At 48.4% G+C, this 17,322-nt stretch overlaps 1 protein-coding gene across 1 annotated transcript; it reads right to left on the bottom strand.

Annotated features, from left to right (window-relative positions):
* Positions 1-1,058: 1,058 nt before the first annotated feature.
* Positions 1,059-12,417, bottom strand: LOC113914441 (solute carrier family 22 member 20-like). The gene is made up of 11 exons (XM_027579664.1): positions 12,070-12,417; positions 10,390-10,493; positions 8,702-8,935; positions 7,211-7,377; positions 6,931-7,099; positions 5,973-6,096; positions 4,541-4,656; positions 4,027-4,241; positions 2,730-2,838; positions 1,907-2,110; positions 1,059-1,164 (listed from the first exon to the last, which is right to left on the bottom strand). The coding sequence occupies exons 1-11, from the start codon at positions 12,415-12,417 to the stop codon at positions 1,059-1,061; spliced, it is 1,896 nt and encodes a 631-aa protein (XP_027435465.1).
* Positions 12,418-17,322: the final 4,905 nt, after the last annotated feature.

The raw sequence follows: 17,322 nt of genomic DNA, 5'->3' as shown, positions 1-17,322 counted from the left end.
TGTCTTCTATGTTAGAGAAATTTAGGTGTAGAAAAAATATATACATTTACATGTCCACGCTGAACAGAGAACCTCAGTGGTAACAAAGGGATTCTGTGGCTTTTCAGAAATTCAGGAGGCTCTTCTTCATACAGTAGCCCTGTGGGGGCTTTCTGGTCATGGTCTCAAGCATATGTCCTTATATATCAAAGTGGCCATTACCAAACTTAGGAGCAATATCAATAACTAGCGAGGGGTGTTATGTCAATTGCGCTCGGATTGATATCTTGGACACACCTATCCACCACTTGCCATTGGAAGCTCTGCTCGGTTTTTGGCCTTTTGTAGTCTCAGGCATCCACCCTGTGATCTGGGCAGATGGCTGCAGCTGGCCCGGGGCTGCATGTCAGTGCTGGTTGGGTTGTCCACAGGTAGTGCAGGACGTGGCCTTGACCTGTGGCTACTAAGGGCTACATGGTCTGACAAGAGCACCACAGAGGAGACAAAACCCTTGGGGAAGCAGCCTGGGAGATGTTTTTAGCCATCAAGTCATCATTTTACATTAACCATAGAAAAAAGCTGCTGGACTTGAAAAATACTTCTATCATAAAAATTTCCAAACACATCCAAAGGTAGGAAGTACAACGAACCCCCTGCTTCAAGCCTGGCACTCATTCTGTGCACTTTTCTAGTATTTTAAAGCAAATTCCCAATGTTTCATTTCATTCCTAAATACTTCAGCTTAACATCTTTTTTAAAAAGGGACATTGGCTTATATAACCTAATGCCACTGCCAACTTCACAAAATCAACAGATCCCTTAATATTTATTTAAAGCTCATTCTTCCTATTCAAATGTCCCTGATTGTCCAATACATGTCTTTTCTCAGTTGGCCTATCAGTCGAATGACTCATCTGCCTTATAATATTTCCAGATCACAGCACTATCATTGCTTTTTCCATTAGACGTCAAGTGAGGTGCCACAGCATTTCCTTGGCAAGATCCGTCACATTTCAAAATGTGAGAAAGTTGTGAAGAGATCCAGGGCCATTCAGAATATAGGTGTGGGTCCAAAGAAATCACACTGTGCATTCTACTTTCGTCTTTTCTGGAAGAAGTGCGGCCAATCCATTCTTGGTGATATTTTCACTGATGTTTCTTTGCTTGTCTTGAGCCATCTTTATTCTGGGCAAGGAGAAGCATAGAATAAGCTCTGAGTGGAAAAGTGAGAGCTTCGTGGATGGAAGGGCTCTTGGGTCTCTGTCACTGCCCTGAGAAGGAGGGGCCTGCTGGTCCCAGAAGGAGGATGAAACTCCCCAGGGAGTTGCCCCCAGACCAGCCCAGCCCATCTGGAGCAGAGCCCCACCAACCTGCAGACACACCCAAGCCCAGCCCAGATCAGCCAAGCCACAGACCAGGAACCCACTTGCAAAGAAGTGTTCAGTGGGTCGATTCAGTGGGTAGAATGACCACCTTCATTCTAAAATAGAAAGCATGGCTGAACTTCATCTGGAGGAACAGACTGACCTCCTTGGTCACCACCATGTGGTTTTGCAGCCATAGGTTAGGTGAGAGGAGGGACTTTAGCCATGCGACAGGTCCCCTCCACATACAAAGTGATGATGTATTTAATAAAAGAAGAATTTGGCAGCATTGTATATGGCCTCCTGCATGATTTACCTCCAAATGCTTCATCAGGCTCCTGGACAGTCACCACCAAGTTTAATACACCCGAAGCCATTATTATATATACAGATGGAGGGGCAGGGGCGGTGGGAGCTGCCCCAGAGTCCTGAAATGGGCCCAGGGGGTGCCCCACTCCTGCCAGGGCAGCAAGAACCCCAGCAGACCCATTCCCACTGCTCCGTCCCCACAATCTACAAGGACTTTCTGAAATGCTGGAGAGAGGGAGCAGGGAGTCTCCTACCTCTTCTCTGTCTCCTGGATGGTGTTCAGCAATGGCTGGTTATTCGTCTCCATCAGGAAGGAGCCTGCTACAGCCGCCACGATAGGGACCAGGCCAAATATCACAGGCTGTAGCAGTGGGCTATGGTTGCCTAGGATATAGACCATGGGGGACAAGAGGGAGCCCAGGCGTGTGCTGAAGATTCCGGCACTCATCCCTATCTGCCTGTGGTGAGAGAGACCATAGGAAGGGTTTGGGAGCCTGCATGCGCACTGCCCTAATTCAAGCACCTGCGACAAGTCTAATAGGATTTGGTGAATGAATGAATGAATGAACCAGGCGCTGAGTCTCAGCACCAGTGCACGAGGGATAAGAAGGCTGTGTGGCGAAGGGCCAGATCTTGGTATGGGTCATGTGGGGGCACATCATGAGGAAGGGAACATTCATCTCAGATGTGGCCCTGCAGGATGCTTATTGGGAACCATAACAATGACGGAAAAACTGACAGCTAATACTTAAACCGAGCACGTGTTTTGTGCTAGGCACTGTTCCAGTACTCGACGTCCTCAACTCCTCGATTTGCTACCGCTATCTAGCATATTTACACTTTTCTGAAGCTATAGAAATGAGACCATTTATGGAGTGCCTGTCAAGCTCCAGTCACTACTCCAAGAGCAATGTCCTATGATAACCAAAATCACGATAAAATAGTGACATGAACCTACTCCTTTGAGATGTGACACCACAAAACTATTTCCAAATGGAGGCTGGTTTCCTTAGTGGCCCAGTCCTGAGGGACAGAGGCTGCCCTCTTGGTCCCAGAGACTCTGATCCATCTTCTTACCTGACTTCTGTTGGGAAGAGCTCCATGGTGTATAGGTAGAGACAACTAAAACAGCCAGCCAGGCTCCCTTTTCCAAGTAAACAGAGGACCATCTGAAAGGTATTCATGTCTGAGAGAAGGCGGTGGGTGGGGTGTAGACAAAAGGAAATTAATTAAATGTCAATGCAATCACCTGTTCTGACATCTCAATGTGTCAAGCACCTCCCTGCCTCAGGGCCTTTGCACTCGCAGTTCTCGCTCCTCAGCGTGCTCCCCTCCCCATTATTCACCTATTATTTCTCATTCTTCTTCAGATCTCAACTCAAATGCTACTTTGGCCAACGCTATTCACTGTATCAAGCCCGCTGTATATTTCCTGACTCCCTGGGGCACTGATCCCAACAGCAATTGATACAAAGCGATTGGTTACTGTCTGTCTCCCTGAAGGCCTCTAGGCTCCATGAGCCTGGGTCTGGTCTGAGCCCAGGGTAGGCAGGTGCTCAAGAAATAGCTGTGAAGTAACTAACAACCAAAGTTGATATTTTCAGTTGAGGAAGGGGGAGTTGGGGAGTGAGGGATGCTGAGATTAGCCCTGTCCTGGGGAGTCGGAGAAGTGACTGTCCCATGGACACAGTGTTCTCATCAGTAAAATGATAGATGAGGCAGTCTTCAACACACCTCCCACTTGCAGGATTCTAGATTTCTGTGATTCCTACAACCATCTCAAATTAGTATCCCTTGCTACTAGATCTCAGAAGGCTGAATTTATACCTTTATAAACTTACTTATATGATGATAACTAAAATTTATTCGGTGTTTACTATGAGCCAGGCACTGGGATAAGAACTTTTACACATGATCTTTTATTATTCTTTAAAATATTATTTCAAACATATGGAAAACTATAGAGATTGATATAACAAAAACACCCATGAAGCCATCATGTTGTTTTCTCCAATGTTAACACCTCTTAGCTGTGTGACCTTGGACAAGTCACTTCACCTCTCTGTGCTTTATTTATGCTTCAGTTATAAAAGCACTTCATGGAGTCCTCGTGACAGTCAGATGAGTTGATACATGTGAAGTGCTAGCACAGTGCTTGGCATGCTGTCAACCCCCAATAAGGGCCTCTTAATTATTCTTCCTAAATAACTGTGAGGGTCAGCAGAGGGTAAGTGGGTCAACTTGTTCATGATCACAGGAGACCACTTGAAAACAGGTTCATCTGGTTCTCTAGTCTGCTCTGAATCATCAAACCATACCATGTTGTCCATCATATCAGAAGAGAATTTTCATGAGACCCAGAAGAAAACCTCACCTTGAGGAAGAAATGCAGTGACAAGGATTGTGCAACCGGCCACCAGCAGCAGGGAGACGGTGGTGATTCGGCGGCCAAAGTAGGCCATACTCAGGCCTGTCATCAGCTTCGTGGGGATATCCACCACTGTAAACAGCACTTGTGTCCAGTAGATGTTGAACCCAAATCTCTGCACATCTAAACCCAGCCCATAGAAGGAAAAGCCCGTGGAAAACCTGGAAGAGAGAAAGTGCCGGTAGTTTATTTCATACCCTAGAGGTGGCCCATGGTTTGCCTTTCTTTCCAATGGAAGGAGTCTATCCAACATTTTGGCCATGGATGGGATGGGATCCTATTCTAAAACCAAATCCTCTCAAGTTCCAGACTTTGCCAGGTTTTCCCATCTTCTCAGATTGCTTAGCCATGATGGGTTGCCTGCATCTCTGTCTCAAGCCAGTGGGGCACCAGGGAATGACAACTCAGGAACAGGTGGCAGGTGAATGACTCGGGGGTCACTCTCTGGGGCTCCACTCACCATCCCAGGGCGATACAGCAAGTGATCCTGCAGAGTCCCGGAGTGCGGAAGAGATCTAGGAAGAATGGGGACTCCTTCACAGCAGCTGTGTCCTCCTGCACGTGGATCCTTACAACCTGGTAGGAAAAGACCAGGGTCTTTTGGGGATGCCGGAAGAAAGGGCTCTGGCCCTTAGTCCTTCCACTTTCTGATGCCATAGAGTTACTTGATTCCTCCCACATTGGCCAATTCCTTCACACACACCTCCAAGAAGAAATAGAGGACTTCAAATTTTGGGTGTGTCTTCTCTTTTGGAGCAACTTCTCCTTTTCTTTTAACTAGCCTTTCCTGATGGTCAACAATGACCATCGTTTATTGAACGCTTGTTATTTGTCAGATGGGGGTCTAAGTACTTGACGTGAACTAACTTATTGAATGTAAGGGAGATTCTATTATCCTTTTTACAGATGAGGAAACTGAAGCTCAGAAGGTTAAATAACTTGCCCAAGATCACAGAGCTATAAGGAGAGAGCTAGGAGTCAAACCCAGGTGAATGGCCCCGAGTCTGGGATCTTAGCCATTGTTATTTTGTTTCTTCACGTTCATAGTTAGAAAGGTCCCTGCCTCTCCTTTCTCTAGTACCACTCCCAATTCCTACTCTCCAGAAGCAACTGCCTTCCACTCTTCTGGGTGTTTCTTCTCATATTTATCTCCTATTTGCAGATAAAATGCTATACTGCTATGGCTTGATTTTCCAACTTTAGATTGATTTATACTAAGAAAGAATGAGGATTTAACCCTCTTACTCTACCACTGCTGACCGATAACTTCCCTTCTGTAATTCTCCCAATGTAAGTCTCCTTCAGAGTTGAACCATGTAGTGTACTCTTGATTATATTTCTTTCTGTGACGTGAGTTTTTTATTTTCCTGGAGTTAATAATTGCCTCTTTGGTGTATTTGCTTGCTTATACTCTTGATTTCTTAAGTACTTGGCACTAATTTATGCCCAAATTCTTTGATAGAACCATAAAACTCTTGTTAAGATAAAGTATAACAAGCAATCTCTCAGCATCATTTTTTTTTTCTTCATGAAAGGCCTCCAGTATATGGCTATTCTTTTGCTTCAGTACAGACTGATTGTTCTCTAGGTTTTCTGTACAACTCTTTCCCTTCTTCTCTACCTTTCTCCTATTTTGGATCTTCTATTTCCTGGATTCCCTGGTTGACATTCTTGTTTTGGTGGAATGTACCCTGTGGTAGCTTCTGAGAAAGGGTGTAACAGGACACGTTTCCCACAGGTCCTCTGGCTATCTGATGGTGGCAGCTACTACTTCTGGATGTAGAAACTTAACTCTTTGTTCACCCTTGGCAGCCAACTTAAGCCCTCACTGAGAATTACCACCAGGTCAGGAGGAAGGGTTCAGGTAGTGTGTGGGTTCCCTTTGTGCATACCTCTGGAGTGAGTTTCCTTCCCTGCTCCTTTCTGCCATTTAATCTTGCCACAGTCTGCAGATTTTTCACAGCCTTGTCAGGTTTGTTGTGAGTGATGAGCCAGCAAGCCGATTCTGGCAGTCCCCTAGTAGTGAGAGGGAATGGGGTGAGGGAGGGAATGATCTGGAGGCATGATCAGACAAGGCAGAGCCTCCTGCCCACCCCTGACCCTGACCAGCTGGAGGTGCCAAGGGATCTCCACCCACAGTACCCACGCAGGCACTGGGCTCACTGTCCCAATCACCATATGTCAAGGGCTGGCCCACTTGAAAACAAGGAGATCCAAGGGAAAATCCAAAAAAGCAAAACGGGAGGAATAAGGAGAGCAACTGTGAATGGGCTGGTGGTTGTTTCCCCCATTTTCCTTTTCATCAGATTGCAAGATACAGACGTAAGCATGTGTTTGCTTTTGCAAAACGATCTCCAAGTTGTACACGTATTCTGTTACCTGCATTTCTCATTTCATGCTACACTCTCAAAATCTCTCATGGCACTAGTATGGATTTTCAGTGTCATTTTTCTGAGAGTTCTTACTTTCATTGTGGCTCTGGATTTGTATGGTAAACCTCATCTCATTGGCTGAGTGGAGTGGCCAAACATCTTCAAGTCTGACTCCATGAGGCATTTCATGGGAGCCTGGGGCTTCTAAGGGGCCTTGCAGTCACTCAGGACTGAATTGGGTATGGGTCAAGTGTGCAGCCACTTAGAACCCCAAATGGTGCGGGACTATTCACCAAGGACAATATGGAGAAAAAATCAAATGACACCTCATCGTATACCAAGGGTCCTCTCTTCTCTCCTTAAGGAGGTCAGATCTCAGCAGACCCAAGCCAAAGTAAGCTCTGAGGTCAGCAAACACTTCCCAGGAAGACAGACCAGACAAGGCAACTCTGCACAGTACGTCTGGGAGACGACGTACCAAGAGTAGAGAAGAATAATCACGTAGGCGACAGAAACGGTGCCCTGTAGCCAGCGCCACTGCTGGATGAGGTAGGCCAGGCCCGTGAGGACCACCTGGCCCAGCGTGATCATATACATGGTGTAGATATTGACCAGCGTCCGCTTCTGCGTCGGGGTCCACTCCATGGCTGGGAATGACAAGTTCGGCATTGCTGGTAATGAGCTCCACAGGGCCAGGGAGAGAGGTCAGCCTGGGTTGGCCAGTGACAGGGACCCCAGGGCTCCGCAGGGGTACTCACCGAGGCAGAGGCTGGTGATAATGATGCCGGTCATTGCCACCCCACTGAGGAAGCGGAGCACGCAGTAGGCGGGGAAGCTGGGCGCAAAAGCGGCGCTGGTGCCCATGATGATCATCAGCAGGGTCCCGCTCTGCAGCGCCGTCTTGCGCCCACACCTGCAACCGGGACAGATGGGGCGGCCAGGCTGAGCCCGGGGTCCGGCTGCAAAGACGACTAGAGGCCACTCTGCCTCTGCTTTCGCTCCAGTCTGCTCCCCTCCACCTGTCAGCCCCCCACTTCACTGCATCCTTAGACAAGGGCTTGGGAAGCCGCGTTCACAATGTGATCAAGGGTCCTAGGAAGGTATCCCTGACCTCCTCTTAACACCCTCCCAATCGAAGAAAAAGGCCTTGGGAAGGGACTCCCTCCTTGCCCCGGCCCCTCCCCACACGAGTTGCCAAGGCCTAGAATTCCCCTGTGGGAGGACGCTCAATTCTTTGCCTCTTGGCTCTGTTCCTTGTTAAAGTATAGCTGTCTCCGGGGCGCCTGGGTGGCTCAGTTGGCTAAGCGACTGCCTTCGGCTCAGGTCATGATCCTGGAGTCCCTGGATCGAGTCCCGCATCGGGCTCCCTGCTCGGCAGGGAGTCTGCTTCTCCCTCTGACCCTCCCCCCCTCATGTGCTTTCTCTCTCTCTCAAATAAATAAATAAAATCTTTAAAAAAAAAAGTATAGCTGTCTCTGAATGGGGCTATAACGGGCATCTGAGTATGGCTTCTAGTCCCTGTCCCATGGGGGAGGGAGTGTGAGCAATGGCTCGAATGTTCCAAAGGACCCTTGTCCCCACACTCATTCTCTTCTACCTTCTCTTAGACCCCTGTGTGCCAGGCAGGTGCCAAGGGCTGAGGACTCCACCAGGAGCTCACTTGCCCTTTCCCACGGGACCCCCCTACCTGTACCCACAGCCCTGGCCTGGGGCACTGTACGAGAGCTGTGGTCAGGGAGAAATCAGACAATAAGTAAGATAAATGGGTAAAATACATAGACTGTCAGAGGCTACAGAACAAACCAGAGCAGAGCAGGGGGACACGGAATGTCAGAGGGGCTGCAGTTGTAAATAAGGTGGCCAGAGAAGGTCCTCTGGGCAGGTGACACAACGTACCACCACAGACATAGCACTGAGGTGTGCTGGGGCTCCTCCCAGGTCATCTCAGGTCAATAGCATCATTATCCCCATTTTACAGATGAGAAAACAGAGGCTCAAGCTGAAATGACTTGCCCCACACCCACAGCCGGTGAGAAATCCACATCACTGTACTTCGAGGCTGTGAGAAGTGACCTGAAGAGGTGTCCTGGGCATAATGCCCCTGGTGGGGGCAACAGCCAGTGCAAGGGCAGGAGGAAGAAGGGGGGGTGGGGCTGGGTTCACGGCAGTGGATCTGGGGCCAGCCCAGGTAGGGCCAGCATGCCATGTGCCCATTAGGCTTCACTGGCTAGGAACTGGAGAGCTGGTGGAAGGTTGAGCAGAGGAGGGCCAGGATCTGTTCTGTATCAACAAGATGGCTCTTCCCGTCGATTTGAGAGTAACAGAAGGCAAGGTCAAGGATAGGAAGAAGCAGGGAGGCTCCTTCGAAGGCTGTTTCAGCCAGCCAGGTGCAAGATGAACGAGTGGTAGCCAAGGGGACGGCGAGAGGAGGGGGTGGGTCCTGGTCTATGTTGATGACAGAGCCAACAGGGTTTGCTGGTATACTGGAGAGGAGGGGAGAGTGGGGGATGTAGGGGGGAAGGGGGGGGAGTAGTCAAGGGGATGTCTCAAAAGGGATCAGGAAAACAGTGGAGAAGAGGTAGGGTTTACACACTCTGGAGGTCATTCCTACCCATTCCCTACCAGGGCTCTTTCCAGAGGTGGGTGCCTGGAGGTAGACTGGAGCTCTACCTCGGATGCCCCGTGGCTCTCAGCTATCTGAATACAAGATACTATTTGGCCAGGCTGCAGGCCCCTTGTTACTGGGGGACTGGCATTTAAAGCAAGAGCTCCCTGCCGGCCCCATGGAGATGACTTAGTTCCCTCCTTTCACCTCTGGGTTGGGTGGGGGTGAGGACAGAGTCTGGGGCCCTCCAGATAGCCTCCTTTCCGATGAGCAAGGCCTTTGCATCACCAGTTCCTCCTGCCCAGAGCTCAAGGCTGGGCATCCCAACACAGGGGTCCGAGGCTGAGTATTCCTGGAGCCCAGCCAGGGGAGACAGGGAAGACTGGGGCCACTGGGTGACTGGGAGAGTCCCTCAATTGTACAGAAATGATCCCAAGAGCTAAGTGAATTGTCTATGGTTTCATAGAGGAGCAGAGCCCAGCTCTGCTGATGTCCACTTGAAATGCTCTTTCTGCTGCACCGGAGGGATGCAGCCTATAGGCTGGCAAAAACCAAGAGAGGTAAAAGACTAGAAGACACTGTACCCAGGGCTGGCTTTCTCAGAAATGTGCCTTGGCTTGTTTAGCTTTAACCAGGATTATCTGTCTAGATGTGGCATCGAGCACAGAGCTTTTTCCTCACGGGAACATCATCGTCACTTCCAAGAATAAGCACTAAATGTCCATGCTGGAATCAGTTTTCTGTAGGACCAGTGGTGCTAAGCCTCATTTCATCTGTGAAATGGGAGCAGCTACCCAGGGCTACTGGGAGGATGTGGGAGAGTGCTCAGTAGAATTAGCCGTTCACAACAATAATGACCATCACAGGGCCTCCTTCTTCCTGGGGAAGCGACCTGCGGAGGCAACCCTGCGGGGAAATCATGGTTGGCAGAAATGAGACCACGGACGAGCGTCATCACCATTCATATGACGAAGGCGTTCTGCCACGTGACTCAAAATTCATCCCCAGGCAGAAAGTAATTTGAGATTCATGATTGCAATTCGTTGCAGAACAAAAAAGGGAGGCACCATCACCTCAGCCACATCGGATGCATGACCAGGGACTGTCTTCTAGAAAAGTGGGGTGTCCAGGACCCGGGCAGGGAGGGGTGAGCGCTCTACCCTGGCCCCTCCTTTTGAGGTCTCAGTTGCGGCCCTGGCTGTCTGGCAGGGAGAAGGACATGGGGGGGGGTCTTCCCAAGTGGGGTCCTGAGCCTTTGAGGACTGTGGGGATAGCATGAACTCTAGCCTCGTAGGAAGCTTCTGGAGACTTCCTCGGGCCTCCTCCCCTCACCTGTCAGAGAAGATGCCAAAAGCAGTAGCTCCAACCAGCTGTCCCGTCATGTATATGGACTGAGCAATGGACTTCAGTGACTTGTGCTCGCACACCAGGTCCCACTGGAGGAAAAGAGACAGAAGTGTCAGCAGGTGGCTCATGCATCCTCACCATGTGGCTTCCACAGAATATTAAGAGCTGCCTCGTCACCTCTTACACACTAATACGGTCCCACAGCTTGCCCTTAAGCACAAAACGCTGCCATCCTGAGCACTGGCCCTTTTATTTTAAATGGCACAAACCTCTATATCAATGTCAAGCACATTATCCCAGATGTTTTATAAAACACATGGTCCTGAGTCTTAGGAAACCTCTACCCTAAAAGAAAGACAACCAACACGAATCTAGACCCAGTTTACTTGAAATGCTTCATTTTTTCCTTCTTTTTGTTCTCATTTCATTCAGTGGTCTGAGAAATTTGGGGGAAAACAAGAAAACAGGGGCACCTGGGTGGCTCAGTCAGTTAAGCATCTATCTTCAGCTCAGGTCATGATCCTAGGGTCCTGGAATCAAGCCCTGCATCGGGCTCTGCTTAGCAGGGAGCCTGCTTCTCCCTCTCCCTCTCCCTCTGCCGCTCCCCCTGCTTGTGATCTCTTGCTCTCTGTCAAATAAATAAATAAAATCTTTTTTAAAAATCTTAAAAAAAAACACAAGAAAATGGATGTCATTTCGATTTTCTGACTGCTTTGCAAATAGCTAAGTGAAGGCAAAATAAAATCATTGGACCAAATGCTGGCGAGCGGGGCAGTGGGATGGAGTACTCAGACATGTCTGAACATCTCATACACAGAGAAGACTGTTTGGCAGAATCTGGGGCCACTCTATGATCCTATAATCCCACCCCTGGGCATACATCCAGCAGAAACGAATACCCGTGTCCACCCCAATACATGTACAAGAATGCGCATGACTATGATACTCATAATAGCCCCAAACTGGAAACAGCACAGGTGCATTTCAGCGGTAGTATGGACATATACTGGGCACCGGGGTGGCTCAGTCGTCTAAACGTCTGCCTTTGGCTCAGGTCATGATCCCAGGGTCCTGGGATCGAGTCTTGCAATGGGCTCCCTGCTCAGTGGGGAGTCTCCTTCTCCCTCTCCCTCTACTCCTCCTCCCTGCTTGTGCTCTCTCTCTCTCTCTCAAATAAATAAAATATTTTTTAAAAATTACTTAAAAAAAAAGAATGGACATACACTCTGTGGCATATTCATGCAACGGAATGCTCTGGGGAACTGAGAAAGAACCAACTCCCAAAGCATATATCAACATGGATGACTCTTAAAAATCTATATTGAATGAAAAAAAAATCCCAACACACTAAAGAACACATACTCTTTGATTCCATTCATATGAAATTCAAGCATAAGCAATACCAAGAGATGGTGATAGAAGTCTGATTGGTGGTTATACTGGAGGTTGGGGAGGGGGGTAGTAGTGATGCAGAAGATTACAAGGGAACCTTCTGGGGTCCTTAGAAATAACCTGTATCTTGACCTGGTGTTTACATATGTAAAATTTATCCAGCTGCACATTTAAATTTTGAGCATTTAATGGAGTAAGTTACGTCTCCATTAAAATAAAACAAACAAACAAAATCATCTGAAGACCCAGCGTTCAGCTGTAACTTTACCTCACCTCAGAAACAATTGAGGAGCCAACAGTCTGGTCATACACCCACCCATCCAGGCAGGCCTCGGTGTCCAAGCTCAAAGAGGAGGTGCCATTGAGGTTTAAGATCTGCCAGTGGGGCTCAGAGAACCTCAGGCACCGCTCAGGCTTCTGGTCCTTGTCCAGTGGGATGAAGACTTGCAGCAAGTCCCCGTCCCCGACACCTTCTGGGACATGAGACCCATTGGTCCAGTTGGTTGGCCGGCAGTGATGCTCTGGGGTCGTGGCAGTGAAGTTCTGCAGGAAGCTGTGACAGGCGATCAGGATGGCAGGGAACATCATGAGAACAGTTTGGAGGATTTGGAAGTTCCCCATGCCGCCGATGGTGTGGAGCAAGTCGGAGAATCCCATGGTGTTCTTTCCACTATAGCTGTTGACTGAAACGTTTCCACACACCTACTTGCGGGCTATTTTATAGACTCTCTAGCCTCCTTCTAGTGGGTTCTTGGGAAAGAGCGTCTGGGCATTTGCCCAGAACCATAGTATCATTACATCTTATTTGCTCTCCATGAGGAAATAAGGTGTTCCTACATAAGAATATTTCTTCAAGGAATAAACTTCATGTGACCATTTAAATAGAAGCCTTCCAGATAAGTTCCCTGTGTCTTAATTGCATAAGTCCGTTGTCAATATTTACCGAAGACCTGCAGACTGGTTATCCTTCCCAGGCCTATGAGCATCTTTACAGCTGTGTGCGTGGCAACAAAAAGTGATAAATTCTTGGGCGCCCAGGAGGCTCACTCGGTTAAGTGTCTGCCTTCAGCTCGGGTCATGATCTCTGGGTCCTGGGACTGAGGCCCACATTGGGCTCCCTGCTCCGCGGGGAGCCTGATTCTCTCTCTCCTTCCTGCCACTCCCCTTGCTTGTGCTCTCTCTCTGTCTCGAATAAATAAATAAACAAATAAAATCTTTAAAAAAAGGTGATAAATTCTCTGAGTCAGCCTTGGTTAAGATGAGAGGCGAAAGCGTAGGCCACGGGCAAACTCGTATTCAAGACAGTACCAGGCCACGGTTGAGGCCTGACTAATTTGGCTGGTAAAGACACAACGAGCCACTTTCAGATTTAAGGCTTATTACTTACAAAGACAGCGAGAAGGCGAATAAGCCAAAGGTGTCAGCTCCCTGAAGCTCTTGTCCTATGTACCAAAAAGGACAACCTTGAGACCAAAGGGGTCTGGGGACTGCAAGGTGAGTTGTGGGGTGCCCCACAGCTGAGTGCTTTTATATCCTGCAGCTCTCTCCTGAGGGGGGTGGTCAGAGGCCTCAGGCCACATCCGAACACGGAGGTGACAAGGAAGTCTCATGATGCTTCTGGGTACATAGGTGGGTGAGGGGCAGATGGCCTCATGGTGGCTCCCACAGTTCTCCTACCCTCCGGTGTCCCGGAGGACCATAGCTTCTTGCCCAGAATCAGACAAGCTGTGGTTCAAGCCTCTGCCTGGTGGCCTGTGTGGACATGTTCAGCGTCACCAGGGTGCCATGGCCAAGCATTCCCCCAAAACTCCACCCCCAACCTTTTCCTTGCAGCTGAGGCCACCCCATCGGACACCAAAATTAATTGCACTGACAGGGGCTTGAACCAAGTGTTTTTTCAATTTTTAAAAATTGTGATTTAAAAATTATGATAAAATACACATAAAATTTGCCATCTTAACCATGTTTAAATGCACAGTTCAGTGGTATTAAATACACTCACAATGCTGTGCAAACATCACTACCATTTACCTCTACAACTCTTCATCTTGTCGAACTGAAACTCTGTCCCCATGAAACACTAACTCCCCGTCCCCCACTCCCCAGGCCCTGGCAACCACCCTTCTACTTCCTGTCTCTATGATTTTGACCACTCTAAGCACCTCATATAAATGGAGTGATGCAGATTTGGTTTTTTTTGTGACTGGCTTATTTCACTTAGCATAATGTCCTTGTGGTTCATCCATGCTGTAGTATGTTCAGAATTTCCTTCCTTTTAAGGCTGAATAATATTCCTTTGTCTGTCTATACCACATTTTGTTTATCCATTCATCCATCAGTGGACATGTGGTTTGCTTCCACATTTTAGTTCTTGTGATTAATGTTGCCAATAACCGTGGATGTACAAATATCTCTTGGATGTCCTGCTTTCAGTTCTTTGGGGTATATACCCAGAAGTGGAATTGTTGGATCATTATGTAATTCCACTTTTCATGTTTGGAGGAACCGTCATACTGCTTTCCACGGTGGCCACGCCATTTTACTTTCCCACCAATGGTGTGAAAATGTTGCGATTTCTCCACATCCTTGCCCACACCTGGTATTTTGTTTTGTTGATAGTAGCCATTGAATGCATGTCGGGTGTGTCTCCTTGTAGTTTCCATATGCATTTCCCTAATGATCAGTGATGTTGAGCATCTTTTCATGTGCTTATTTATTGGTCATTTGTCTGTCTTTGGAAAATGTCTTTTCAAGTCCTTTGCCCATTTTTTAATCGTGTTGTCTTGGGGAGTTTTAGGTGTCCTCTCTATATTCTGGATATCCATTCCTCCTCAGATATATGAACTGCAAATATTTTCTCCCATTCTGTGGGTTACCATGGACCAACTCCACTTTCTTCGTCTTAGAAACCCTCAGACTAGAGTAGGCACAGCTGCCCCTCTGTGGGCTGCCCAGGCCTACACAGCCCAGACCCCAGCCAAGACAGCAAACAGGTCGTTGAATAAATAACGCAGCAAGAGAGGCTGGCAGCCATACACCTCACCTTGACCAGCCTGCAGGAAGTGCAGGGCAATGTGATTGCCCATTGCCACTGTGCTGGAGAGTTTAGAGCAACCAGTCTCTGAGAAACATAAAAACCCATCAAACGATAACAAGAGGGAACCAAAGAGACCAAGCCATGTCCAGAAAGTTCATCTTGTTCTGTCCTCTTGAGTGGCGGCTGCTCCCTCTTGGATTCAGTAGTTGTTGGCAGGTGTCTGATTAAGACTCTTTATTAGGGGCACCTGGGTGGCTGGGTTGGTTGAGCGTCCAATCTTGATTTCGGCTCAGGTCATGATCTCAGGGTCGTGAGATTGAGCCCTGCGTCGGGCTCCATCCTGGGCGTGGAGCCTCCTTAAGATTCCCTCTCCCTCTGCCCCTCCCCTGGCTCCCCCACAAAAGACTCTTTATCAGTCAGTGGTCGAGTTGAGGGTGGCAGTAAATGGCTGGGTTAAACTGGCCAGATGCCCCATGAACAAGAGCCGAGAGAAAGAGATTAGTGTCCCTTTCTGTACTCTGACCTCCCAGGGGTAAAGTGTTCCTGTCCTCCCACAGCCCTGCCACCCCCATGCCTGGTCCCTCAACAATCACTTCGCCCTTTTCCAGTCTTCTCCATGTCCTACCCGCACCATTTGCGTAGGCTTGTCCCCAGGGGGCTCAGTGGTTTCCTCCTTATGTCCCCTGTACCATCCTAAATCATCTCCCACCGCCTGCCTTGTGGGCCATGCCGGGTCACCTTAGGAGTCTCCACCTCTTGTTCATGATCGTTAGCATCAATATCAACACTATTGATTGCCCAAACCAGGGAGCATAAGCTGCAAAAGAAACACAAGGTGAGAGTCCCCCATCCCCACCCCCTTTTTGTGCTCCTTGCAAATGCTAGTAGCCCGGGTGCCCAGGGCTGGGCATGCGAAGGGGAAAGTAGAGGGTGGCAGGTTCATTATGTGGTTTGGCCTCTTAGAGCCGGTCTGGACCTCCTCACCCCTCCCCAACTTCATAATCAAGCACTCAATTAAAGCTAGGGAACTCTTTGAGGGGGACCACTGAATTTAGAGCTCAGACTGGCAGGGTGTTGCTGCACTGGGCGCTGAACCCCGGACAACCTGTTGTCTTTTCCAGTGTCTCTTTTAAAGTCCATTTTTTGGTGGCACCTGCTGCCTGGCAGCCCAGGCCAGATCAGCATGTTGATCCCGCTCAGGTTGCGTGTGAGTCATGGAGAGGGGGTTGTGAACCTGGTGACATCTTCCAGTCTTCCAGCTGCCAGGCACCAGGCTGTCTCCCCCCGGGTCAGTGAAAATGTAACCAGCTGCATTGTGGTGGCTGCTTTCTGGGGCGAGCACCACAGCTCACAGCTCTGCGCAGGGAGCCGAGTTCTTCTTCCAGGTACGATTGTCAGCAGCCTTGGCCAGGACCCCACCAGCCCTTACCTTAGCTGATCTGCCCTCACCTGAACTTTCCTGATCTTGCCCTGCCCAGGCAATCCTTGATGCTCAGATCCTGGGCACCTCGCAAACCATCTCTCTGCAGCCACAACTTAAGAGATGCCCAGAAGACTGTCATCCAAGGCTCTGAAAAATCTAGTGCCCTGGCTGGTCAGTGCCTTTGGAGGTAAAGGCAGAGAAGTCTGGAGGCTATTTGTCAGTTACAGTAGAGGTGATCATAGGGGACTGCAGGCAAATGGAATCCTGTTTAAACAGTTCACTCTTGTATCATCATCAAGAACTTGTCTTCACTTAGTTTCTGGCCAGTATTTTTGGTTTTTGGTTGTATCCCATGGACTATGATCTGTAACCTCACGATTATTCTTACTTTTCATCAGAAACTTCCTTGTCAGGATGTTTGTTAGAGGAAATCTGGTTTGTTCACTTAAACATTATGTATTACCTTTGTCCTGCCCAATTCACGGTAACTACTCCACCAACTCGGTGTTCAGAGTATGGCCATAATTAACCCTAGCAACTGGGTTAAGTTCTGTACATTTTTTTGCTGGTTAGGAAAACTATTTCTAGACCAGTCATTCCAACCCCAAATAATGACATCAGCGTCCCTGGGAGTGGGCCCGACCTAGCACTGGTATTTTTCAAAAGCATGCAAGAGATTCCAAGATTGAGAATCGCGATTTTAAATTTTCTTCAAAAATACAAATTACAGGTGTTTATAACAGATTTGTTTTTAAAATTGTTAAACAAAGAACTTTCCCCAAATAGAGTCACTTGTGCTAAGCCCCACATCAGCAAACCAAGACTTATTACCTAACCAAATTGCTGTTTCAGCCTCTCCTATGACTGGAATTTTACACCAATTAGCGTAGCATTTCCTGATCCGCACCAGAGAGGTCACCTGCTAGATAGACCCCTGTCCTTCCCCCCAAAGGAAGGTGATTGTAATAATCCTTTCTTTTATCTGTGACTTCCATGTTACTGCCTAAAAAAAGTTTTTTGCCTTTTGCCTTAAAAAGCTTTCCATTTTGGGGGCGCCTGGGTGGCT

Source organism: Zalophus californianus, chromosome 11, assembly GCF_009762305.2.
Source record: "Zalophus californianus isolate mZalCal1 chromosome 11, mZalCal1.pri.v2, whole genome shotgun sequence".
Classification (NCBI taxonomy): domain Eukaryota; kingdom Metazoa; phylum Chordata; class Mammalia; order Carnivora; family Otariidae; genus Zalophus; species Zalophus californianus.
The sequence above is the reverse complement of the archived record's forward strand: the minus strand, read 5'-3'. Positions and strand labels throughout refer to the sequence as shown.

Bases quoted from the DNA above. Each gene is read 5' to 3' on its own strand.
- LOC113914441 (XM_027579664.1), bottom strand. From the start codon at position 12,417: ATGGGGAACTTCCAAATCCTCCAAACTGTTCTCATGATGTTCCCTGCC. The intron at 7,378-8,701 runs CCACCAGCTCTC...CCGCCCCATCTG, and splicing joins GCCCTCCTCTGCTCAACCTT to TCCCGGTTGCAGGTGTGGGC. The intron at 6,097-6,930 runs GTACGTCGTCTC...TCTCACTACTAG, and splicing joins ATTATTCTTCTCTACTCTTG to GGGACTGCCAGAATCGGCTT.